The sequence below is a fragment of the Procambarus clarkii genome, chromosome 37, assembly GCF_040958095.1.
Source record: "Procambarus clarkii isolate CNS0578487 chromosome 37, FALCON_Pclarkii_2.0, whole genome shotgun sequence".
In the NCBI taxonomy this organism is placed as follows: domain Eukaryota; kingdom Metazoa; phylum Arthropoda; class Malacostraca; order Decapoda; family Cambaridae; genus Procambarus; species Procambarus clarkii.
In genome coordinates this window covers 24101335-24129144 of record NC_091186.1, presented here as the reverse complement: position 1 = coordinate 24129144, position 27810 = coordinate 24101335, and the positions used below count along the sequence as shown (strand labels likewise).

General features: G+C 47.6%; 1 protein-coding gene and 1 long non-coding RNA gene across 7 annotated transcripts in view; one reads left to right on the top strand and one right to left on the bottom strand.

The window, feature by feature from the left end:
- Positions 1-27810, bottom strand: part of RhoGAP100F (Rho GTPase activating protein at 100F) — a 424062-nt gene that overhangs the window by 10627 nt on the left and 385625 nt on the right. For all 6 annotated transcript variants that reach the window (XM_069337262.1, XM_069337263.1, XM_045754600.2 and 3 more), the window contains 2 exons: positions 16278-16459; positions 7391-7580 (listed from right to left, as the gene is read on the bottom strand). In XM_069337262.1, the coding sequence (XP_069193363.1) occupies positions 7391-7580; positions 16278-16459 (372 nt within the window). The remainder of the gene's footprint in view (positions 1-7390; positions 7581-16277; positions 16460-27810) is intronic.
- The window catches only part of LOC123765824 (uncharacterized), a 32791-nt gene continuing 21382 nt past the window's right edge, over positions 16402-27810 (top strand). The window contains exons 1-2 of the long non-coding RNA XR_006773769.2: positions 16402-16545; positions 24583-24758. This is a non-coding gene — a long non-coding RNA (uncharacterized lncRNA). The remainder of the gene's footprint in view (positions 16546-24582; positions 24759-27810) is intronic.

Here is a 27810-nt window from a genome sequence, read left to right as displayed (position 1 = left end):
AGCCGGGTGTAACACGTCCACACAGCCGGGTGTAACACGTCCACACAGCTGGGTGTAACACGTCCACACAGCTGGGTGTAACACGTCCACACAGCTGGGTGTAACACGCCCACACAGCTGGGTGTAACACGCCCACACAGCCGGGTGTAACACGCCCACACAGCTGGGTGTAACACGTCCACACAGCCGGGTGTAACACGCCCACACAGCTGGGTGTAACACGCCCACACAGCTGGGTGTAACACGTCCACACAGCCGGGTGTAACACGCCCACACAGCCGGGTGTAACACGCCCACACAGCCGGGTGTAACACGCCCACACAGCTGGGTGTAACACGCCCACACAGCCGGGTGTAACACGTCCACACAGCCGGGTGTAACACGCCCACACAGCTGGGTGTAACACGTCCACACAGCTGGGTGTAACACGCCCACACAGCCGGGTGTAACACGCCCACACAGCCGGGTGTAACACGCCCACACAGCTGGGTGTAACACGTCCACACAGCCGGGTGTAACACGCCCACACAGCTGGGGTGTAACACGTCCACACAGCCGGGTGTAACACGCCCACACAGCTGGGTGTAACACGTCCACACAGCTGGGTGTAACACGCCCACACAGCCGGGTGTAACACGCCCACACAGCCGGGTGTAACACGCCCACACAGCCGGGTGTAACACGCCCACACAGCTGGGTGTAACACGTCCACACAGCCGGGTGTAACACGCCCACACAGCTGGGTGTAACACGTCCACACAGCTGGGTGTAACACGCCCACACAGCCGGGTGTAACACGTCCACACAGCTGGGTGTAACACGCCCACACAGCCGGGTGTAACACGTCCACACAGCTGGGTGTAACACGCCCACACAGCTGGGTGTAACACGTCCACACAGCTGGGGTGTAACACGTCCACACAGCCGGGTGTAACACGCCCACACAGCTGGGTGTAACACGCCCACACAGCCGGGTGTAACACGCCCACACAGCTGGGTGTAACACGTCCACACAGCCGGGTGTAACACGCCCACACAGCCGGGTGTAACACGCCCACACAGCTGGGGTGTAACACGCCCACACAGCTGGGTGTAACACGCCCACACAGCCGGGTGTAACACGCCCACACAGCTGGGTGTAACACGCCCACACAGCCGGGTGTAACACGCCCACACAGCTGGGTGTAACACGCCCACACAGCCGGGTGTAACACGCCCACACAGCTGGGTGTAACACGTCCACACAGCCGGGTGTAACACGCCCACACAGCCGGGTGTAACACGCCCACACAGCTGGGGTGTAACACGCCCACACAGCTGGGTGTAACACGCCCACACAGCTGGGGTGTAACACGTCCACACAGCCGGGTGTAACACGCCCACACAGCCGGGTGTAACACGTCCACACAGCTGGGTGTAACACGCCCACACAGCTGGGTGTAACACGCCCACACAGCTGGGTGTAACACGTCCACACAGCTGGGTGTAACGTGCCTACACAGCCGGGTGTAACACGTCCACACAGCTGGGTGTAACACGCCCACACAGCCGGGTGTAACACGTCCACACAGCTGGGTGTAACACGCCCACACAGCCGGGTGTAACACGCCCACACAGCCGGGTGTAACACGCCAACACAGCCGGGTGTAACACGTCCACACAGCTGGGTGTAACACGCCCACACAGCCGGGTGTAACACGCCCACACAGCCGGGTGTAACACGCCCACACAGCCGGGTGTAACACGTCCACACAGCCAGGTGTAACACGTCCACACAGCTGGGTGTAACACGCCCACACAGCCGGGTGTAACACGCCCACACAGCTGGGTGTAACACGCCCACACAGCTGGGTGTAACACGCCCACACAGCTGGGTGTAACACGCCCACACAGCTGGGTGTAACACGCCCACACAGCCGGGTGTAACACGTCCACACAGCCGGGTGTAACACGCCTACACAGCCGGGTGTAACACGCCCACACAGCCGGGTGTAACACGCCCACACAGCTGGGTGTAACACGAACACACAGCTGGGTGTAACACGCCCACACAGCTGGGTGTAACACGCCCACACAGCCGGGTGTAACACGCCCACACAGCCGGGTGTAACACGCCCACACAGCCGGGTGTAACACGCCCACACAGCCGGGTGTAACACGTCCACACAGCTGGGTGTAACACGCCCACACAGCCGGGTGTAACACGCCCACACAGCCGGGTGTAACACGCCTACACAGCCTGGGGTGTAACTTCTACCTGTGCATCTGGCTGGAATAGCTCACTCAACACCCAGGCCAGTGTGGCCTGTCATTCTCTGAGCAGCGTGACACAAACACTGGAAAAGCTTAATCAAGACTCAAAATACTCATACTACACTGAAGTAACTTTAAGGGTGGTAAGTGTAGCCGGGGCTACACTTACGACTGTACACACATTACTGTTATTGTTATTAGCAGCGACCAGCCAGGGAAGTGTAGTCTTCACCTGCGGACCAACACTGTCTGAGGACGAGTGACAGCCAAGCTCTTGTTACTAAAATATAATTGCTTTCATTTATGAGTGTTTTTTTGTAACCTATCTTGAGGTTATCTTGAGATGATTTCGGGGTTTTAGTGTCCCCGCGACCCGGTCCTCGACCAGGCCTCCACCCCCAGGAAATAGCCCGTGACAGCTGACTAACTCCAAGGTACCTATTTACTGCTTTACGCATATAAATCCCAATAACCGTGATATATTAAATGAACAAATCCACAAGGGGCTTGCTGGGGGGTTCGAACCTGTGCGCTGGGTGTTCCCAGACGAACTCTAAGTCAACTGCACTAGTCCCAGACTAAAGCCGCGTCTGGGAACATCCTGGGCTTAGGTTCGAAGCCTATATATATATATATATATATATATATATATATATATATGCGGAAAATCCACAGAGAAATATGAAATGAGGTGAACGTTTCGGCTTTGTTAAAGCCTTTGTCAACACCAGACTGACTAAGGAGAAGGGAGAAGGGGGGAAGATATATAGGCCGACACCTGACCACCCCATCCCAAGGGTTGGTCAGGTGTAAATAACCAAAACAGGTATAGCTTAGCTTAGAATGACCGCTTAATCCTCTTTGACCATTCTAAGCTAAGCTATACCTGTTTTGGTTATTTACACCTGACCAACCCTTGGGATGGGGTGGTCAGGTGTCGGCCTATATATCTTCCCCCCTTCTCCCTTCTCCTTAGTCAGTCTGGTGTTGACAAAGGCTTTAACAAAGCCGAAACGTTCACCTCATTTCATATTTCTCTGTGGATTTTCCGCATAAAATGATCAGTGTTTTGTGATCGTCAATTGCATATATATATATATATATATATATATATATATATATATATATATATATATATATATATATATATATCGAAGTTCATATATCACTTGCATTAGATTATTAGGGGGGGGGGGAAGAGGGGGGTACGTTCGTAGCTGGTATTAGAAGTTGGCTTGAGGATACGTAAGAGAGTTAAGATACACCTAATCAGCTCTCAGCTGATTAGTTGAGTTTTGTAAGACGATTGAGAATCAAAGTTGAGAAGAAGGGCTCTGCCTGGCACAGTCTGCCTGGCACAGTCTGCCTGGCACAGTCTGCCTGGCGTCAGAAGGTTTGTTTCTGAGACTCTAGGATACACGGCAGTATCCTAGAGCCTCACAAAGCCTAGAGCCTATATTTGGCACTGAACATCTTGATACGTATGTAAAGAAGAGCCGGCGTTGAAGGCGTATGTGAAGAAGAGCCGGCGTTGAAGACGTGCGTGAAGAAGAACCGGCGTTGAAGACGTGCGTGAAGAAGAACCGGCGTTGAAGACGTGCGTGAAGAAGAACCGGCGTTGAAGACGTGCGTGAAGAAGAACCGGCGTTGAAGACGTATGTGAAGAAGAACCGGCGTTGAAGACGTGCGTGAAGAAGAACCGGCGTTGAAGACGTGCGTGAAGAAGAACCGGCGTTGAAGACGTGCGTGAAGAAGAACCGGCGTTGAAGACGTGCGTGAAGAAGAACCGGCGTTGAAGACGTATGTGAAGAAGAACCGGCGTTGAAGACGTGCGTGAAGAAGAACCGGCGTTGAAGACGTATGTGAAGAAGAACCGGCGTTGAAGACGTGCGTGAAGAAGAACCGGCGTTGAAGACGTATGTGAAGAAGAACCGGCGTTGAAGACGTGCGTGAAGAAGAACCGGCGTTGAAGACGTGCGTGAAGAAGAACCGGCGTTGAAGACGTGCGTGAAGAAGAACCGGCGTTGAAGACGTATGTGAAGAAGGCCCATCACCACATACATCGGCGTCGGTGTAGAGCTGGCAGAGATCCAGGCTATCAAGTGATAGTGTATACACCTAAGAGAGCCGGCTTCCTGTCCCCCGCCAAGGGCACTAAAGAGATGGCGGCCCTGAGGTACAATTCAGGTAAACCAACGTGATCCCAATAGATCGTTTGTCAATGTTTATGTTAATAGTTATTTTTCTGCTAATGACTTTGTGTTCAGTTTAGCATCATTTCCCTCCGTCACGTATACAAGTTATTTGATACAAATTCGTAATCATATTCGACATAAAGGGGCCATTTAATTTTGTAGACTCGTTTTTATGTCTGGGAAGGTCTTTTGTAGACTAGTTTTATGTCTGGGAAGGTCTTTAGTAGACTCGTTTTATGCCTGGGAAGGTCTTTAGTAGACTCGTTTTAAGTCTGGGAAGGTCTTTTGTAGACTCGTTTTAAGTCTGGGAAGGTCTTTAGTAGACTCGTTTTAAGTCTGGGAAGGTCTTTTGTAGACTCGTTTTAAGTCTGGGAAGGTCTTTTGTAGACTAGTTTTATGTCTGGGAAGGTCTTTTGTAGACTAGTTTTTATGTCTGGGAAGGTCTTTTGTAGACTAGTTTTAAGTCTGGGAAGGTCTTTTGTAGACTAGTTTTAAGTCTGGGAAGGTCTTTTGTAGACTCGTTTTAAGTCTGGGAAGGTCTTTTGTAGACTCGTTTTAAGTCTGGGAAGGTCTTTTGTAGACTAGTTTTATGTCTGGGAAGGTCTTTTGTAGACTAGTTTTTATGTCTGGGAAGGTCTTTTGTAGACTAGTTTTAAGTCTGGGAAGGTCTTTTGTAGACTAGTTTTAAGTCTGGGAAGGTCTTTTGTAGACTCGTTTTAAGTCTGGGAAGGTCTTTTGTAGACTCGTTTTAAGTCTGGGAAGGTCTTTTGTAGACTCGTTTTAAGTCTGGGAAGGTCTTTTGTAGACTAGTTTTATGTCTGGGAAGGTCTTTTGTAGACTAGTTTTATGTCTGGGAAGGTCTTTTGTAGACTCGTTTTAAGTCTGGGAAGGTCTTTTGTAGACTCGTTTTATGTCTGGGAAGGTCTTTTGTAGACTAGTTTTTATGTCTGGGAAGGTCTTTTGTAGACTAGTTTTATGTCTGGGAAGGTCTTTTGTAGACTAGTTTTATGTCTGGGAAGGTCTTTAGTAGACTCGTTTTATGTCTGGGAAGGTCTTTTGTAGACTAGTTTTATGTCTGGGAAGGTCTTTAGTAGACTCGTTTTATGTCTGGGAAGGTCTTTTGTAGACTCGTTTTATGTCTGGGAAGGTGCTGGCGTCAGAGCCTCCCTGGGTGACGTGAGAGTTGGTCAGCTCTCCGGGTCTCTCCTCACGTCAGTGCACTGCGGGTGCTGGTCAGGTGGAGGCGGTGGTGTCACCACTCTTAAGTATGTTATGGTATGTTTTATACCACTTTTGTTAGTATAAAACATAAACCCCCATGGAACAGGGGTTTATGACCCTGTGTGGTGAAAAAGAAAACATCTCCCGTGCTCAGTCCTACATTGTGGCTCGTTGAGTTCGCAACCGTTGCTCCTTTTTGTGTTCCAGCTGATCTTGTCCCATTGTACCAGTGTAGAGGAGGCGTGTGGTGGGTGGAGGCGTGTAGTGGGTGGAGGCGTGTTGAGGGTACCGCGGTGAATGACTGCCGCAGGCGCGGGAAGCAGGGGCCAGATTCACGAAAGCACTTACGAACCTGTACATCTTTTCTCAATCTTCGGCGGCTTTGTTTACAATTATTAAACAGTTAATGAGCTCCGAAGCACCAGGAGGCTGTTTATAACAATAACAACAGTTGATTGGCAAGTTTTCATGCTTGTAAACTATTTAATAAACGTAACCAAAGCCGTCAAAGATTGAGGAAAGATGTACACGTTCGTAAATGCTTGCGTAAGTGCTTTCCTGAATCTGGCCCCAGGCTGGTACAGAAGCGGCTTGACTTCAGGAAAGCAGAGTATGAGCCGTGCTTGCCATTAGACAGCACGAGTAATGCGGCCACATTCTGCGGTGTGAACACTGTTATGTAGGTTATTATTACAGCGATTGTGTGACCGGCTCTCTGTTTCAAGCTCCTATTAGTCCCAAGGGTCCCGTCACTCACAAGGCTCCATTAGTCCCCAAGGCTCCATTAGTTCTAAGGCCTCATTAGTCCAAAGGACCCATTAGTACCGTTTCAGAGAGGCTGGTTGAAGATTGATGATTTAGGTTAATATTTCCACTTGTTATCAATCGTAATGTTTTCTCACAGACATAATAACATAGGATAAAAAAAACCCACACTTGTGTATATGTGAAATTTATGTAAGGAATTTACACCAAATTCCTTACATGGTGTAAATTCCTTACATAAATTTCACTAAGACACAAGTGTGGCTTTTTATCCTATTTATTCTATTTCCAGTGATGTTAATATCCCCATATATCCTATAATTATAACCGCATTATAGTCATAGGTTCAATGTTAAGAGGAATCCCCCATCCCCCCGACGAAATAAAAAGTTTAAATTACAGCTAATTTAGAGAAGGCAAGAGTGAGCTACTTGAGCCGGAGGTTCGTACAGTTGTCATATACACAGGTGGCCTTTGTTTACAAGTTGTTGTGAAGGCCGGCACTACAGCCTCCGGCCAGGAACACAAGCAGCTATTAAATCATAAACCTTAAACAAATTTGGATCAAGCGAGACATTTCTAGGGCCTTCATAATAAGTTTGATAAAAGTTACGTTTATTTCCTCGTCAGGGCATCTTTCACAAAACCATAAACATTCCCCCCCCCCCAACGAAAAATAACAAATGTAGATTACAAAATATCCTCTGTGAGGCAGCTCCCAATGACCAACACCCCCCCCAAAAAAATAATAGCAAGTTCGGTCTCTCAAATTTATAAAATGTGTTTGGAACAATTTTGCAAAGCAAGTTAGGCCGCCTGAGCGGAGAGCAGCCCGTCGGAAAACTCTCGAGCGCCTCCCGGGTAAAGCAAGTAACATTAAAGTAATGACTCGGTGGGGGGGATGGTGTTGGGGGAGGAGGAGGAGGAGGAGGAGAGGAAGGGAGCCAAGGGCTGACCTGCAGGATTGATGTCGATGAGTCTGAGGGCGGGTCTGCCGCGGGTGGGTGACGGATGCGGCACCCCCCGCGCCTCCTCCAGCGCCGCCCTCACCCGTCGGGACGGCGTCTCCAGCCTACCCAGCTGCCGGGACGCGCTGCCCACGCCGCCCACGCCCAGGTGCAGCCGCTGCATGTAGTACGGCGCCTCCTGCAACACAGCCGCGGCTTACTGGGGTGTGTTGGGGCACAGGGCGTGTCGCTAGGGACACGGTGGATGTGGCTGGGAAGAGGTGCTGGGTACGAGCAAGTGTGGCTGGGTATAGGACAGTGTTGCTGGGTATATGGAGCCCTTGCTGGCTACAGAGGGATGCTCATGTGATAAGTTTAACATGACCACATACAAACAAAAGGATTTATAACAACCCGGAGTACGACCAAATACAGTTACCACACGGGGGATGTTTCTGGGTACAGAAGGTGTTGCTGATTACACGGGGGGGGGGGGGGGTTGTTAGGGACAAGAGTAATTGATAGGTACAGAGGGTGTTGCTAGGTACAGACGGGTGTTGCTAAGTACAGACGGGTGTTACTAGGTGCAGAGGGGGTGTTGCTAGGTTCAGAGGGGGGGGGGGGGGGGTTGCTAGGTGCAGAGGGGGTATTGCTAAGTACAGAGGGGGTGTTACTAGGTACACGGGTCGAAGGAGGTCGAGGGGAAAGGGTCACCAAATACAAAGTGCGTTTTACTGGTTACAGGAAGCAGCGGTTGGGTACTGGGGAGTGTTGATGGGTACAGGGGGGGGGGAAGGGGTAGTACTGGGTACAAGGAGGGTTTGCTGGGGGCACTAGGGGGGGGGGAGGTGTTGTCGAGTACCTAAAGTGTAACTGGGCACTGGAGCAGGGTATTGGGCGTATCGTTTGTGCTTTAAACACAGTCAACATTGAATGTTTAATCTCGTGTAATAGTTAATTTTATGCTTGATCATGTACATATATTATATATATATATATATGTAGAATAACCACATATGAAAAATAGAAAATGCTTAACGCGTTTTCGGCTAATTCGCCTTCATCAGAGCAAAGTAGAATGAGGATAAGATTGCTGATCAGACCTTTATATCCGCCTGGGCAAATCACCTAACCACCAAAAATAAGTGGAGGAAAGGAATTATAAGAAAGAAGGTAATTGCAGAAGGCCTATTGGCCCATACAAGGCAGCTCCTATTAATATCTCCAAGTGCCATACGTGTTTAAATGATTGCTATATTGTTTTGACGTGCTATATTGAGGCTTAAATAGGGATCCAACTTGTACATACCGGGGCTCACATTAAGGCTGTTGTTACAATGTTTGATCAGAGCAGACTCGATCACGTTTCGTTCAACAAAATCCTTACTTTTAACAATACATTTTGCCCCTGTGAAGTCGATAGAATGATTACATAAACTGGAATGTAAATACAATGCACTGGATTGCTGGGCTGTACGAATAGCGTATGAATGCTGTTTTAAACGTGAGGAAAGAGTTATACGTGTTTAAATATAGCAATCATTTAAACACGTATGGCACTTGGAGATATTAATAGGAGCTGCCTTGTATGGGCCAATAGGCCTTCTGCAATTACCTTCTTTCTTATAATTCCTTTCCTCCACTTATTTTTGGTGGTTAGGTGATCTGCCCAGGCGGATATAAAGGTCTGATCAGCAATCTTATCCTCATTCTACTTTGCTCTGATGAAGGCGAATTAGCCGAAAACGCGTTAAGCATTTTCTATTTTTCATATGTGGTTATTCTGCATACTTGGATCAGTGTTTTTGTGATCATTGTTGCATATATATATATATATATATATATATATATATATATATATATATATATATATATATATATATATATATATATATATATGTGTGTGTGTGTGTATATCACGAAAATAAACACGTGATTAAGAATGTGACAATGTCAGACCACGGAGGAAAAATGAAACAGGAAATTTCCTTAAGTACTTTCGTATATTAAATACATCTTCAGAAGGTCCTTCTGAAGATGTATTTAATATACGAAAGTACTTAAGGAAATTTCCTGTTTCATTTTTCCTCCGTGGTCTGACATTGTCACATTCTTAATCACGTGTTTATTTTCGTGATATACACACACACATATATATATATATATATATATATATATATATATATATATATATAATGTGTATATATATATATATAATGTAATGTATATATATATATATATATATATATATATATATATATATATATATATAATGTGTATATATATATATATAATGTAATGTAATATATATATATATATATATATATATATATATATATATATATATATATATATATATATATATATATATATATATATATATATATATATATATATATATATATATAATGTGTGTGTGTATATCACGAAAATAAACACGTGATTAAGAATGTGACAATGTCAGACCACGGAGGAAAAATGAAACAGGAAATTTCCTTAAGTACTTTCGTATATTAAATACATCTTCAGAAGGACCTTCTGAAGATGTATTTAATATACGAAAGTACTTAAGGAAATTTCCTGTTTCATTTTTCCTCCGTGGTCTGACATTGTCATATATATATATATATATATATATATATATATATATATATATATATATATATATGTCGTACCTAGTAGCCAGAACGCACTTATCAGCCTACTATGCAAGGCCCAATTTGCCTAATAAGCCAAGTTTTCATGAATTAATATATTTTCTCTAATTTTTTTCTTATGAAATGATAAAGCTACCCATTTCATTATGTATGAGGTCAATTTTTTTTTAATGGAGTTAAAATTAACGTAGATATATGACCGAACCTAACCAACCCTACCTAACCTAACCTAACCTATCTTCATAGGTTAGGTTCGGTTAGGTAGCAGAAAAAGTTAGGTTAGGTTAGGTTAGGTAGGTTAGGTAGTCGAAAAAACATTAATTCATGAAAACTTGGCTTATTAGGCAAATCGGGCCTTGCATAGTAGGCTGATAAGTGCGTTCTGGCTATTAGGTACGACATATATATATATATATATATATATATATATATATATATATATATATATATATATATATATATATATATATATATATATATATATATATATATATAATGTGTGTGTATGTAAATCACGAGGAAATTAACACGTGATGAACAATGTGACAATATCAGACCACGAAGGAAGGATTAAGACGGGAACTTCCTTAAGGAAATCCCTGTCTTAATCCTTCTTTCTGTGGTCTAACATTTTCAAATAAATTATATATAAAATATATATACATTGGCAGGGGACATGTGGCACTGCGAGGCCAATTCCCCCCGCCCTCCCGAGGCAGGGGAGAGGGATGGGGGTGGCACGCCATGGCATCAATAACAGCTGAAAAGTCATCAAGTGATGACTCTTCGAGGCAGTGAATCCGGCTTTGGATTCGTTCTTGTAAACAATAACAACGATTGCTGCTGCCGCCGTCTGTTGGAAGACTTATTTTCCAAGAAAGCTGCAGCCCGTCCTCATTAACATTAGCCTTTGGTGTCGCCAGCTCCAGGATAGCCTTTGGTATCGCTAGCTCCAGGATAGCCTTTGGTGTCGCTAGCTCCAGGATAGCCTTTGGTATCGCTAGCTCCAGGATAGCCTTTGGTAACGCTAGCTCCAGGATAGCCTTTGGTGTCGCTAGCTCCAGGATAGCCTTTGGTATCGCTAACTCCAGGATAGCCTTTGGTGTCGCTAGCTCCAGGATAGCCTTTGGTATCGCTAGCTCCAGGATAGCCTTTGGTATCGCTAGCTCCAGGTTCCAGGATAGCCTTGCAGACTAGATTTCATTGCTCATGTGACGTAAAGGAAAAGGTTGTTGACACGAATTAATTCAAACAAGACGAAACAAATCACACTTGAGAAAATAATGTCAACATATTAAAAGTGGTACTGACAGTGGAAAGATGTTGTTTACGAAAATGAGCCAAATTTACGATACTCGGCGAACTTGTGCAGTTCGAATGTTGTTATACATTTGGTGTATTCGACAAGTGAAGAGCCAGAGAACACTTGACTCGTGTTCATCGCTGGTTCCTCAGCTCCTACAGCCTGGCGAGATTGTCTCGGGAGCAAAATTAATGGATTTACAAAATTGTTGCAAAGCTGTTAGGAATACACCAGTCTGATTCCTGCTTCAACTGACAAGAATGCCTTGAAGCAGAGTGCGTGCTTGCGTCACGCTTCCTGCTGCACGCCCACTCATTCCTCTTCTCGAATTGACCTATTTTTATTATATATTTGACCCAGTTGTGCTATATAGGTATCCCAATTGTGTCATTGACAATTGTGCTATATAGTTAACCAAACTGAGTTATATTATTGACCTAATTGTGAGAATGAATGAGCATTTCCATGTTTTCTAGCACCCAAACCTTTTGCTTTCCTGTAATTATGCTCTATAAAGCATAATGATGTTTGACTAGAATTGACTATTGCATACTGACTATTAACCTTAACTATTACACGATGAATGTCTGTATCTAAGTAATTATCAAAAAAATAAAAAATGTCTGTATCTAAGTAATTATCAAAAATATAAAAAATGTCTGTATCTAAGTAATTATCAAAAAAATAAAAAATGTCTGTATCTAAGTAATTATCAAAAAAATAAAAAAAGGCGTCAAGCAGAGGAGACTCTGAAGCATCACCAAAGTTGCAGGATATGGAAAAGGCGCGAAATACCACTGAGGATACCAATACGATAACAAAGGCGCACAAGGCGAACGATATCAAAGATATCTGATTCACTAAAGATTCAGTCGAAGGACAATGACCGCGAGGAACAGTAGTAGTAGTAGTAGGCATCCATCAGTCTCATGAGACTATAGACTTGCGTACTGGCGTCGGCCTGGTCTGGAGTGGTCTCACCAGGGTACAAAGCCAGGGTAGGTTGATTCGGGGAAGAAGCTGTTACCCATGCAGCAGGTCCCCTCCCTTCTCCACGGCGCTGAAAGTCTCCAGTGGAAAGGCATACACCAATACGATTGGTGTATGCCAATGGTGTATGTTCCCGCGAGGAACAGTCGGGGGTTTTAATCAAACTGTTCATCGTATGATGAACAGTTTGACGACAATTTAACCATCACATGAAGAATGTTTTGGCTATAGAGTACAGCATGACTGGCAACATCACTGGCACGGAGTGTGTCGTCAAGTTCGACCTGGTCAAGTGCTAACTGAAGAAACCCCTTGACAAGAGAGGCCAAAGAGGAGGGCTTCTGATCTAGTGATGCAGAATGCACTTTGTGAATATGGCGCTATTGATGATATCTAGTATTAAGACTGCTGCCCTTCATCTTTGTAAACGCACATTATCGACACTATGTAAAAAGACACCTCGAACACTATGTAGGACAGACGTAAGTCTGTATATGGAAGTTAGATTAGCATTTTAAAAGCACTGCAGTCACCCTCTGTGGTTGATTGTTCAATCACTGAACTATATGCTTAACAGATATCTAACGCTCTTCACGGAGGACAGAAGAAAATGTATATATGCTGGTCAGCATTGTAAATGTGTGGCCAAGTCTGTGGTAGAAAAATAGTAACAATAATAATAAAAAAATGTTTCATCTCAGAGCCTAGTGTACCAGGTGATACAACGATCTTCTGGTGTGCCTGCTCAAGGTGTACCAGGTGCTCACGCCTGCTCAAGGTGTACCAGGTGCTCACGCCTGGTCAAGGGGTACCAGGTGCTCACGCCTGGTCAAGGGGTACCAGGTGCTCACGCCTGCTCAAGGTGTACCAGGTGCTCACGCCTGCTCAAGGTGTACCAGGTGCTCACGCCTGGTCAAGGGGTACCAGGTGCTCACGCCTGCTCAAGGTGTACCAGGTGCTCACGCCTGGTCAAGGTGTACCAGGTGCTCACGCCTGCTCAAGGTGTACCAGGTGCTCACGCCTGGTCAAGGTGTACCAGGTGCTCACGCCTGCTCAAGGTGTACCAGGTGCTCACGCCTGCTCAAGGTGTACCAGGTGCTCACGCCTGGTCAAGGTGTACCAGATGCTCACGCCTGCTCAAGGTGTACCAGGTGCACACGCCTGGTCAAGGTGTACCAGGTGCTCACGCATGCTCAAGGTGTACCAGGTGCTCACGCCTGGTCAAGGTGTGAATTCATTCACTGATAATCCGGTAGTTACCACACTTTGAAAGAATTTGTTGAGCGGCAGATAGAGTATTAGAGAGTCTGAATATAGCAGGTCTAAAAACGTTACCAGAAGTGACTTAGTTCACAAGAGACTTCCCTCGGCCATGTGGTCGACCAATGTAAAGTTGTTCACTTTACTGCTAACACAAAATAACCCAGACACCTTCCCACTTTGGAAAACAAGAGCCCACGAGGTTCCATGGTCCTGTTATACGCGGCATAACAGGACGCCTCCACAGACTGAGCCTACAGTTCTCTCACACAGTCACCCCCGTCTTCAATCTTCTAAGGTCCAATAACAAGTTCTTGTTGACCTACAAGTTAGAAAATGGATCACCGGTACTACAGTCTCAACACACGCTACAGTCGGTCATTAAGCTCGACATTATACCCTCTATTTGATATGTAACTGAACCATATAAGTATTGTTTACTCTTTAAACCCCTGCACTGCACATCTGTTTTTGGCAAAAAAGCTTCAAAGTGAAATTGTTATGGACATATTTTTGTTGTTTTTATAAATGTTCTGGTAAAGTTAATGTCAAAATGTTTCCAAACTAAACTATTTTCATTTCAAAACACAAAGAGTAATGAAAGCATTAAAAATATTAAAATATAGCCTAATTAAAAACAAAAACGGACGACTCTCAAACAACATTGGTTGGCCGGCGCAGTCGAGGGGTTAAGCAGGACATTGATACATACATCAAAATCTTTGGAAAGATTGTGAGTTTTATTCTATAAGTTAACCGGATCGCCTCTCGCCTTCTAAGGAGGGGAAAGCGCGCCAGACACCATCAGCCAATGATCCCAGCTCCTCTGTCCCTCTCGTTCTCACTTAGTCTTGAGAAAAAATGGCTCCTTACGATATCTTGAGTGACGAACACACCTCTTGAGAGCGGAGTGAGGTGCGTGGCAGCTCTTAGGTGAGGCGGCGCCAGACTGTCCGATCTTCATAAATTTGATCCCAACTTTGTATGTACACAACATATCTAACTCCTTGTATTGCAAACGTATATATACTATTTCGGTTCTTCTTTCAGTACTGAAGTTGTCAATGAAATTTATTCAGGCGTCCAGTTAACATGTTTGTTTATGAGTGATTCGACATTAAAAGTAACACTGAATATTGAGATCGACGCACTTAATCCCCCTAAAGTGGATGAAGTGCGTAGCCTAGTAAAGTAACAACTTTACTACTTGACCTAGTGATCTGATATGTTGATTTTGTATTGTGTTTCACTTGCCTTCTGCTCTGTGATTATTCCCGAGATTGCCAGGGGCCAGGATTCACGAAGCAGTTACGCAAGTACTTACGAACGTGTACATCTTTCCTCAATCTTTGACGGCTTTGGTTACATTTATTAAACAGTTTACAAGCATGAAAACTTCCCAACCAACTGTTGTTATTGTTATAAACAGCCTCCTGGTGCTTCGGAGCTCATTAACGGCTTAATAATTGTAAACAAAGCCGCCAAACATTGAGGAAAGATGTACAGGTTCGTAAGTGCTTGCGTAACTGTTTCGTGAATCTGGCCCCAGGGAGCTTGAAGCCACGCTGCTAGATCTAGAAAATATAGACACAGAAGGGTTTCGGGGCATTATAGACATAAACATTCATTAGCATCAATCTATAAGACTTGCTTTATGTAGCAGTTACGTGTTCATTAGTTAGTACAAGTTTACAGCTCGTCTGTAACGTGAGTACAGATGATTACACAAAACTGTACGCACCTAGTTGTGCTTGGGGTGGTTGAGCTCTGGCTCTTTGGTCCCACCTGTGTTTACGCGAATGAATGGGTGCGTGAGTTTGTACTTACGTGTGTATATGCGTGCATAAATGCGTGCGTTTGCGTGCGTGTGTGTGTGTGCACTGACCTAGCTCCGTTTGCGGGACTTGGGCTGCAGCTCCCGTCCTAAACGCTCATATAATATCTATCTATTGGCTTAATTGAACCCTAATCGTATCCACATTTGAAACATTGTATGAAGCCAGCCAGAGAAGTGGGTGTATCTCCCTGGCTCATCCGGGGCCTCGGTACACTCACCTAGATCTAGGCACCTAGACACACTCTTCCAGATGCCCTCATCTAGAGGCACTCACCTAGATGAACTCGCCAATATGCACCTTTTAAAATTGTATATGGAGTGTGTTTCTACAACCCGCACCTTTAGTTTAGAGTGTGTTAAGTGGCTTACTGTTAAACCGAAGTGAATCATAACAAGGTTTTATTTAACATGTTCATCAGTATTACCAAATACATTACAGTAAAAAGACAAGGGGCCAGATTCACGAAAGCACTTACGCAAACACTTACGAACGTGTACATCTTTTCTCAATCTTTGGCGGCTTTGTTTACAATTATTAAACAGTTACTGAGCTCCGAAGCACCAGGAGGCTGTTTATAACAATAACAACAGTTGAATGGGAAGTTTTCATGCTTGTAAACTGTTTAATAAATGTAACCAAAGCCGTCAAAGATTGAGGAAAGATGTACACGTTCGTAAGTGTTTGCGTAAGTGCTTTCGTGAATCTGGCCCAAGGTATATACACTCTATAGAGTGCAAGCATGACCCAGCGGTCGGCATTACTGCTCACCACCACTATCACCCCCCCCCATCACCAACCCCCACCACCTCCCTCCCCCCATCACCCCACCAGCATGGCCTACCGCTTACCTCTCTGGTCTTCTCAGTGAGGTTCTCGGCGCTGTACGTGAACCGCAGTCCGCCGCGCTGGGAGCGGAGGGTCTCGTGTGACTGTCGTATCCGCTCGTAGATGGCGCTGGTGGAGGGCGCCCGGCTCATCCAGGCCCGGTACTCGTCAGAGGTGAAGATGGAGGGCGAGGAGGGAAGCCGCGCTGCAAGCACACAGTCTCATTATTAACCAACCTCGCTCACGCTGCTCCTCTTAACACTAACACCACTTTAACTCAACACTATTCAAGTAAGTGGCAGTTACTAGGCATTTCAGTAACGCAACTGTTATATCAACAAGTGCTATGATTCGAATGGTGCTTTAATTTATATATATAAAAAGAGGCTTTCTTAAAATTGTAATTGACTCAGAAAATGACGATTACGTTAATAGCCTTGAATATTACAAGTGTAAACTTCTTACTTTAAAAACAAGTAGGAGAAAATGGACACGAGGCTTGAGGGGAGGATGGGGGGGGGGGGGGAGAGAGGCATCAGAGTAGAGAGAGTTAAACAAGAGGGAAGAAAATATGGCTGTTGATTGTCTTGTGTAGTGTCACTCAGCCAGCCATGCTCCACATGTATTACCATGCTCCTCACATGTATCATCATGCTCCACATGTATCACCATGCTCCACATGTATCACCATGCTCCACATGTATCACCATGCTCCACATGTATCACCATGCTCCACATGTATCATCATGCTCCACATGTATCACCATGCTCCTCATGTATCACCATGCTCCACATGTATCATCATGCTCCACATGTATCACCATGCTCCACATGTATTACCAGGCTCCTCATGTATCACCAGGCCCCTCATGTATCACCATGCTCCTCACGTATCACCATGCTCCACATGTATTACCATGCTCCTCATGTATCACCATGCTCCTCATGTATCACCATGCTCCTCACGTATCACCATGCTCCTCATGTATCACCATGCTCCACATGTATCACCATGCTCCACATGTATTACCAGGCTCCTCATGTATCACCAGGCCCCTCATGTATCACCATGCTCCTCACGTATCACCATGCTCCACATGTATTACCAGGCTCCTCATGTATCACCAGGCCCCTCATGTATCACCATGCTCCTCACGTATCACCATGCTCCTCATGTATCACCATGCTCCTCATGTATCACCATGCTCCTCACGTATCACCATGCTCCTCATGTATCACCATGCTCCACATGTATCACCATGCTCCACATGTATTACCAGGCTCCTCATGTATCACCAGGCCCCTCATGTATCACCATGCTCCTCACGTATCACCATGCTCCACATGTATTACCATGCTCCTCATGTATCACCATGCTCCTCATGTATCACCATGCTCCTCACGTATCACCATGCTCCTCATGTATCACCATGCTCCACATGTATCACCATGCTCCACATGTATCACCATGCTCCACATGTATCACCAGGCTCCACATGTATTACCAGGCTCCAAATGTATCACCATGCTCCACATGTATCACCATGCTCCTCATGTATCACCATGCTCCTCACGTATCACCATGCTCCACATGTATCACCATGCTTCTCATGTATCACCATGCTCCTCACGTATCACCATGCTCCAAATGTATCACCATGCTCCACATGTATTACCAGGCTCAACATGTATCACCAGGCTCCAAATGTATCACCATGCTCCTCATGTATCACCAGGCCCCTCATGTATCATCATGCTCCTCATGTATCACCATGCTCCTCATGTATCATCATGCTCCACATGTATCACCATGCCTCACATGTATCACCAGGCTCCACATGTATCACCATGCTCCACATGTATCACCATGCCTCACATGTATCACCAGGCTCCACATGTATCACCAGGCTCCACATGTATTACCATGCTCCAAATGTATCACCAGGCTCCACATGTATCACCATGCTCCTCACGTATCACCATGCTCCACATGAATCATCATGCTCCACATGTATCATCATGCTCCTCATGTATCACCATGCTCCTCACGTATCACCATGCTCCTCATGTATCACCATGCTCCTCACGTATCACCATGCTCCTAACGTATCACCATGCTCCTCACGTATCACCATGCTCCCCACGTATCACCATGCCTCACCATGTTCCACATGTATCACCATGCACCACATGTATCACCATGCTCCACATGTAAACAGCATGCTCCACATGTATCACCATGCCCCACATGTAAACAGCATGCTCCACATGTATCACCATGCTCCACATGTATCTCCATGCTCCACATGTATCACCATTCTCCACAAGTATCACCATGCTCCACATGTATCATCATGCTCCTCATGTATCACCATGCTCCACATGTATCACCATGCTCCATATGTATCACCATGCTCCACATGTATCACCATGCTCCACATGTATCACCATGCTCCACATGTATCACCATGCTCCACATGTATCACCATGCTCCACATGTATCACCATGCTCCGTATGTATCACCATGCTCCACATGTATCACCATGCTCCACATGTATCACCATGCTCCGTACGTATCACCATGCTCCACATTTATCACCATGCTCCACATGTATCACCATGCTCCACATGTATCACCATGCTCCGTATGTATCACCATGCTCCACATGTATCACCAGGCTCCTCACGTATCACCAGGCTCCTCACGTATCATGCTCCATATGTATCATCATGCTCCATATGTATCATCATGCTCCACATGTATCACCATGCTCCACATGTATCACCAGGCTCCACATGTAAACAGCATGCTCCACATGTAAACAGCATGCTCCACATGTATCACCATGCTTCATATGAATCACCATGCTCTACATGTATCACCATGCTCCACATGTATCACCATGCTCCACATGTAAACAGCATGTTCCACATGCACCTTCATGCTCCACTTGCACCGATGTGCTCCAATAGTATAGCCATGCTCCTCTTTTATCCAACATACCCAACTAGTGCCGCCATGCTCCACCACCCCTTCATGCTCCACTTGCACCGCCATGCTCCACTTTTACCACCATGCTCCACTTGTACCACCATGCTCCACTTGTACCACCATGCTCCACTTGCACCACCATGCTCCACTTTTACCACCATGCTCCACTTGTACCACCATGCTCCACTTGTACCACCATGCTCCACTTGTACCACCATGCTCCACTTGCACCGCCATACTCCACTTGCACCGCCATGCTCCACTTACACCACCATGCTCCACTTGCACCTCCATGTTCCACCTTCACCCCATGCTCCATGTGCACCCACATGCTCCGCGTGCACCCTTACGAATCATTTGTACACCTATGTACCACCTGCACATTCACGACTCACCTGTACCACTGTATCCCAATGTACCGTATCCCTGCACCTCAATGTACCTCTGTAGTTTTATGCTCCAACTGTGTATTCATGCTCCAGGAGGACTTCAGAGCCCCGCTGTACCTCAGAGCATCACTCTGTACCTTACACATCCTGTACATTATTGAGCCCTACACATCCTGTGTATTATTGAGCCCTACACATCCTGTACATTATTGAGCCCTACACATCCTGTACATTATTGAGCCCTACACATTATTGAGCCCTACACATTATTGAGTCCTACACATCCTGTACATTATTGAGCCCTACACATCCTGTGTATTATTGAGCCCTACACATCCTGTACATTATTGAGCCCTACACATCCTGTACATTATTGAGTCCTACACATCCTGCACATTATTGAGCCCAACACATTATTGAGTCCTACACATCCTGCACATTATTGAGCCCTACACATCCTGTACATTATTGAGCCCTACACATCCTGTACATTATTGAGCCCTACACATCCTGTACATTATTGAGCCCTACACATCCTGTACATTATTGAGCCCTACACATCCTGTACATTATTGAGCCCTACACATCCTGTACATTATTGAGCCCTACACATCCTGTACATTATTGAGCCCTACACATCCTGTACATTATTGAGCCCTACACATCCTGTATATTATTGAGCCCTACACATCCTGCACATTATTGAGCCCTACACATCCTGTACATTGAGCCCTACACATCCTGCACATTATTGAGCCCTACACATCCTGCACATTATTGAGCCCTACACATCCTGTACATTATTGAGCCCTACACATCCTGTACATTATTGAGCCCTACACATCCTGTACATTATTGAGTCCTACACATTCTGTACATTATTGAGCCCTACACATCCTGTACATTATTGAGTCCTACACATCCTGCACATTATTGAGCCCTACACATCCTGTACATTGAGCCCTTCACATCCTGCACATTATTGAGCCCTACACATCCTGTACATTATTGAGCCCTACACATCCTGTACATTATTGAGCCCTACACATCCTGTACATTATTGAGTCCTACACATCCTGTACATTATTGAGCCCTACACATCCTGTACATTATTGAGCCCTACACATTCTGTACATTATTGAGCCCTACACATTCTGTACATTATTGAACCCTACACATCCTGTATATTATTGAGCCCTACACATCCTGCACATTATTGAGCCCTACACATCCTGCACATTATTGAGCCCTGCACATTAAACCTTACACTTGTACAGTCATGCACAGTATGCATAAGTATAGAGCCACCGTAGAGCAATCCATCAAGTGTAGACCCGGGGGGAGCACCGTAGGCTAATGACACCCCAGCACCACGCTACACCCACCAGCCTCACGCTACACCCACCACCACCACACCCAGCACCACCACCACCACACCCAGCACCACCACCACCACACCCAGCACCACGCTACACCCACCAGCCTCACGCTACACCCACCACCACCACCACCACACCCAGCACCACCACCACCACACCCAGCACCACCACCACCACACCCAGCACCACGCTACACCCACCAGCCTCACGCTACACCCAGCACCACCACCACCACACCCAGCACCACGCTACACCCACCAGCCTCACGCTACACCCACCACCACCACCACCACACCCAGCACCACCACCACCACACCCAGCACCACGCATCATCCACCACGCATCATCCACCACTCAACCATACCACTACCGCAGTGCCATCACCACCCACCACCATCTTCACTTCCACGTTGAGAGCGATAGGTGAGCACTCACCCCACACCACCAGCCTCACGCTACAACCTCATTGGCTTCACTTTCTCATAGATCGCCGTCTGCCTTAACTGTAACACAGGAATCTACCTCCAGCACGCTCATCTACTTCCTGCATGCTCATCTACCTCCTGCCCGGCCACACATTCACCGCCAGACCACACAGCCATTGTTTTTTGGGCCGAGTGATGAGGGCGCTTGTCTGCGCCTTCACTTGTCAGAGGTGAAGCTCAACCTTGTATACAGTCCTTGTGAGTATGCGTTAACAGGGGGCCTCGTAGCCTGGTGGATAGCGCGCAGGACTCTTAATTCTGTGGCGCGGGTTCGATTCCCGCACGAGGCAGAAACAAATGGGCAAAGTTTCTTTCACCCTGAATACCCCTGTTATCTAGCAGTAAATAGGTACCTGGGTGTTAGTCAGCTGTCACGGGCTGCTTCCTGGGGGTGGAGGCCTGGTCAAGGACCGGGCCGCGGGGACACTATAAAGCCCCGAAATCAACTCAAGATAACCTCAAGATAACCACCACATGTCCCCCGAGGCTATACGGTCGTCCCCGGGCCTCTAATATCAATACGAAATGCCAATTCTTGTGGAAAGCTCGGGCGGTCTTGGGTGCGTATCTGGTGTGTCCGGAGCCATCGCTTGGTCTCCCCCATTCAAGGCGGTGACGGGGGTGATGCCAATATATGTCGCACACAGACATACCCATATTTATATTATATAATCTGTAAACCCACAATAGTACCATGGGCAGAACCACACATATACACGCATATTATAGTCATAATTCGTCACTTGCGCCTCCGAGGTGTGTAAGGAATTAGTGTATTAACTTGGGGAGCCGTGTGGCGTGACCCCGGGCGCTACTGTGTTCGAGCGATCGCTGCTTCTGGCAATCTGGACAAACTTTCCAAGAATTAACACTAAGAGACCTGCTGCTGTGTGTGTGTGTGTGACTGTCCCTCTGTTGTCATATGACTGTGTAGGAGAGGGACGCGACGCACACACCTGTATGTCATCAATATAACTCTCCCTTCACAGACGTCCCTTTCCTTAACAGACGTCCCTTTCCTTAACAGACGTCCCTTTCCTTCACAGACGTCCCTTTCCTTCACAGACGTCCCTTTCCTTAACAGACGCCACTCTGCTTCACAGGCGTCCCTTTCCTTAACAGACGCCACTCTGCTTCACAGGCGTCCCTCTCCTTCACAGACGTCCCTCTCCTTCACAGACGTCCCTAGTCAAAGATCTTGCAAAGTTTGGTGAGGTTAGCCCTAAGCGCCTGGCCCCCCAACCTCAAACACGTACATACATCATCTTTCATAGATATCAATACGTATATCACAGTTTGGACTGCGTTGCAAACTTCCGTGACTGCTATTGCAAACATGCCTTCCAGTCCTGCACTCTGGGTCCGGACCTGCACTCTGGGTCCGGACCTGCACTCTGGGTCCGGACCTGCACTCTGGGTCCGGACCTGCACTCTGGGTCCGGACCTGCACTCTGGGTCCGGACCTGCACTCTGGGTCCTTAAAAATACACGATAAATAAAACAAAATATTGATATGTAATGTTAATTCAGTTTTTGGCGTTGAAAAACAAAGATTGAAACTAGAAAGATATTTAAATGGAAAATTATTCCTGCTTTAGTGAACATGAAAAAAAGGAAACAAAAAAAAGTATTAGTAGTAGTAGGGGCCTGGTAGCCTGGTGGATAGCGCGCAGGACTCGTAATTCTGTGGCGCGGGTTCGATTCCCGCACGAGGCAGAAACAAATGGGCAAAGTTTCTTTCACCCTGAATGCCCCTGTTACCTAGCAGTAAATAGGTACCTGGGAGTTAGTCAGCTGTCACGGGCTGCTTCCTGGGGGTGGAGGCCTGGTCGAGGACCGGGCCGCGGGGACACTAAAGCCCCGAAATCATCTCAAGATAACCTCAAGATAGTACTCACTACAATCATCCCCGTCTTATGAAATTAAGAAGTTAGGTCGAATCTTACACAAAATAGTTTTCCCCGATTGTCAAAACCGCATGTATCGTTAGGATAGGCTGGGATGGGTTGAAGGTTAGGTTCGGTTAGTTTAGTTTGGGGTTGCTTGGGTATGGGTTATGTAGGTTTTAAAAACCCGTTGGCGAACCGGTTTGTGTACGACCTGACCTGTATCCGAAATTGACCCTTCCCATTACATTCAAGACGGTGATGGAGCAACCCGTCCTGTTGAGTAGTACATCGCTTTTTTGACGTATCAAACCCCCTTCTTAAGGACAAAGAACAGATGCACTAAAAGTATCATAGAGGCTCGCAACAGTGACGTGATGTCTCGTTTTCTATGGTCATGGGTTAGGTTAGGTTAGGGCAACTAAGTACAAGGGTTTAGTGACATTTGTGAACGCTCGAGAGAACACAGTGGACGGAAGGCGAGTTTAAAGCAGTGATATACAGTGCTCTTTACCGTTCACTGCAAGTATATAGTGTCTGGTTTTAACTCCTAGTTGGCGACGTGTGTTGCTAGACCTCTATTGTAGCCAGTCTGCTCTATTGTAGCCATAGTCTGCTCTATTGTAGCCATAGTCTGCTCTATTGTAGCCATAGTCTGCTCTATTGTAGCCATAGTCTGCTCTATTGTAGCCATAGTCTGCTCTATTGTAGCCATAGTCTGCTCTATTGTAGCCATAGTCTGCTCTATTGTAGCCATAGTCTGCTCTATTGTAGCCATAGTCTGCTCTATTGTAGCCATAGTCTGCTCTATTGTAGCCATAGTCTGCTCTATTGTAGCCATAGTCTGCTCTATTGTAGCCATAGTCTGCTCTATTGTAGCCCTGAACGACAGCAGGGATGCCTTTTGTTCCTCTATGTGGCTGGCCCGAACCTCTTCCAGTGCAAATTAAAGTCAGTAATCACATTAGCTCACATCTCCCACACTAGTCAACACAATCATTTATGTAATAAAACTGTCATCGTGTACAATGACACATTAATTGCAAGAACATCAACATTATAACGATTGGGAAGCACTTTAACACTGCATCTTGCACAGCAACTTTACAATTAAAGACATCTTCAAACACCCAAAATGAAAGCCATTTTGGTGTGATATTATATATAAAAACAAACCATTTGATTGCACATTTCAGGCACATCATTTTGGAAATGAAAAAAAGCATTATACGTGTGATCTTTGGTGGGAGGACATAACGCCAGACACTAGAGCAGCTGTCCGGACGCCTACGGCCTCCGGCTTATTCTCACCAAGATTTCAGCATCTCCCACTGCTGAAACTCACTCCCAATGAGCCCGCCCCATACCCCAGGTATGTATTCAAGGACTGCCTTAAAGTCATGGATAGTTCTCTGTAGTTCGTAGTGTATTGACAATCCTCACAAGAGCCTCGAAAGTTTCTCTTTTTTCAGCTACACCCCTCAGTGGTGGACCAGGTTCACACCCCTCAGTGATGGACCAGGTTCAGACCCCTCAGTGATGGACCAGGTTCAGACCCCTCAGTGACGGACCAGGTTCAGACCCCTCAGTGACGGACTAGGTTCAGACCCCTCAGTGACGGACCAGGTTCAGACCCCTCAGTGACGGACCAGGTTCAGACCCCTCAGTGATGGACCAGGTTCAGACCCCTCAGTGACGGACCAGGTTCAGACCCCTCAGTGATGGACCAGGTTCAGACCCCCAGTGACGGACCAGGTTCAGACCCCTCAGTGACGGACCAGGTTCAGACCCCCAGTGACGGACCAGGTTCAGACCCCTCAGTGATGGACCAGGTTCAGACCCCCAGTGACGGACCAGGTTCAGACCCCTCAGTGATGGACCAGGTTCAGACCCCCAGTGACGGACCAGGTTCAGACCCCTCAGTGATGGACCAGGTTCAGACCCCCAGTGACGGACCAGGTTCAGACCCCTCAGTGACGGACCAGGTTCAGACCCCTCAGTGATGGACCAGGTTCAGACCCCTCAGTGATGGACCAGGTTCAGACCCTCAGTGATGGACCAGGTTCAGACCCCTCAGTGACGGACCAGGTTCAGACCCCTCAGTGATGGACCAGGTTCAGACCCCTCAGTGATGGACCAGGTTCAGACCCCTCAGTGATGGACCAGGTTCAGACCCCTCAGTGATGGACCAGGTTCAGACCCTCAGTGATGGACGAGGTTCAGACCCCTCAGTGACGGACCAGGTTCAGACCCCTCAGTGACGGACCAGGTTCAGACCCCTCAGTGATGGACCAGGTTCAGACCCCTCAATGATGGACCAGGTTCAGACCCCTCAGTGATGGACCAGGTTCAGACCCCCAGTGATGACCAGGTTCAGACCCCCAGTGATGGACCAGGTTCAGACCCCCAGTAATGGACCAGGTTCAGACCCCTCAGTGATGGACCAGGTTCAGACCCCCAGTGACGGACCAGGTTCAGACCCCTCAGTGATGGACCAGGTTCAGACCCCTCAGTGATGGACCAGGTTCAGACCCCCAGTGACGGACCAGGTTCAGACCCCTCAGTGATGGACCAGGTTCAGACCCCTCAGTGACGGACCAGGTTCAGACCCCTCAGTGACGGACCAGGTTCAGACCCCCAGTGACGGACCAGGTTCAGACCCCCAGTGATGGACCAGGTTCAGACCCCCAGTGATGGACCAGGTTCAGACCCCTCAGTGATGGACCAGGTTCAGACCCCTCAGTGACGGACCAGGTTCAGACCCCCAGTGATGGACCAGGTTCAGACCCCTCAGTGATGGACCAGGTTCAGACCCCTCAGTGATGGACCAGGTTCAGACCCCTCAGTGATGGACCAGGTTCAGACCCCCAGTGATGGACCAGGTTCAGACCCCTCAGTGATGGACCAGGTTCAGACCCCCAGTGATGGACCAGGTTCAGACCCCTCAGTGATGGACCAGGTTCAGACCCAACACCACAAAGTCAAGACTTTGTGCTGTTTGCCACAGTCCCGTATGTATTGCAGTCTCAGGTGTGTGGTCTAGTGCCAGTTGTGGGGCAATTAACAGGTGTGTAATTCAATGGAAGTTGTAGTTTAGTGTTAGAGGAGGTATTCCACTGGCGATTGTGGCATTGTGCCAGGTTTGTAGTTCACATCCAGTTGTAGCCTAATACATGTGGCAAAGGTCCATGGATTTGATCCCTTGCCAGTTGTGTGGTCACGGGCCCAGTTTATATTTAATTACCAGGTGTGTCATCCACTATCAACTGTTGCCCTGTGCCAGGTGTCTCTTCCAGTGTCAGATGCGGACGAAGAGTCACAATAACGTGGCTGAAAATCTGATGACCCAACAACACAACAAAAAATGAAAGAACGACACCTATGTCGGTCGGTCCTGGACCATTAGCAAGTCGTGTGTGAATCCAATTTCAGTATCAATTGTTGTCCTGTGTCAGATGTGTAGGCTGGTGTAAGGTGTGTGGTCCATTGGTAGGTGTGGGATCCAGTGACAGGTGTGGGATCCAGTGGCACCATGACACCATGGTTTACCATTGGCACCATGTAGCAAAACATGCAATATTAAAGGCGATTGATTCGAGGCTTTTTCTAATTACGAAATCGCGTGTTTGATAGATCTGTAGAAACCCGTGCTTGCATGTGGGACCCCGTGCTTGCCTGGGGGACCCCGTGCTTGCCTGGGGGACCCCGTGCTTGCCTGGGGGACCCCGTGCTTGCCTGGGGGACCCCGTGCTTGCCTGGGGGACCCCGTGCTTGCCTGGGGGACCCCGTGCTTGCCTGGGGGACCCCGTGCTTGCCTGGGGGTCCCCGTGCTTGCCTGGGGGACCCCGTGCTTGCCTGGGGGACCCCGTGCTTGCCTGGGGGACCCCGTGCTTGCCTGGGGGACCCCGTGCTTGCCTGGGGGACCCCGTGCTTGCCTGGGGGACCCCGTGCTTGCCTGGGGGACCCCGTGCTTGCCTGGGGGACCCCGTGCTTGCCTGGGGGACCCCGTGCTTGCCTGGGGGACCCCGTGCTTGCCTGGGGGACCCCGTGCTTGCCTGGGGGACCCCGTGCTTGCCTGGGGGACCCCGTGCTTGCCTGGGGGACCCCGTGCTTGCCTGGGGGACCCCGTGCTTGCCTGGGGGACCCCGTGCTTGCCTGGGGGACCCCGTGCTTGCCTGGGGGACCCCGTGCTTGCCTGGGAGAACCCTATCCTTGCCTGGGCGATGCCGTGCTTGCCTGAGGGACCCTATGCTTGCCTGGGAGAACCCTATCCTTGCCTGGTCGATGCCGTGCTTGCCTGAGGGACCCTATGCTTGCCTGGGGGACCCTATGCTTGCCTGGGGGATCCCGTGCTTGCCTGGGCGATGCCGTGCTTGCCTGGGGGACCCCGTGCTTGCATGTGGGACCCCGTGCTTGCCTGGGGG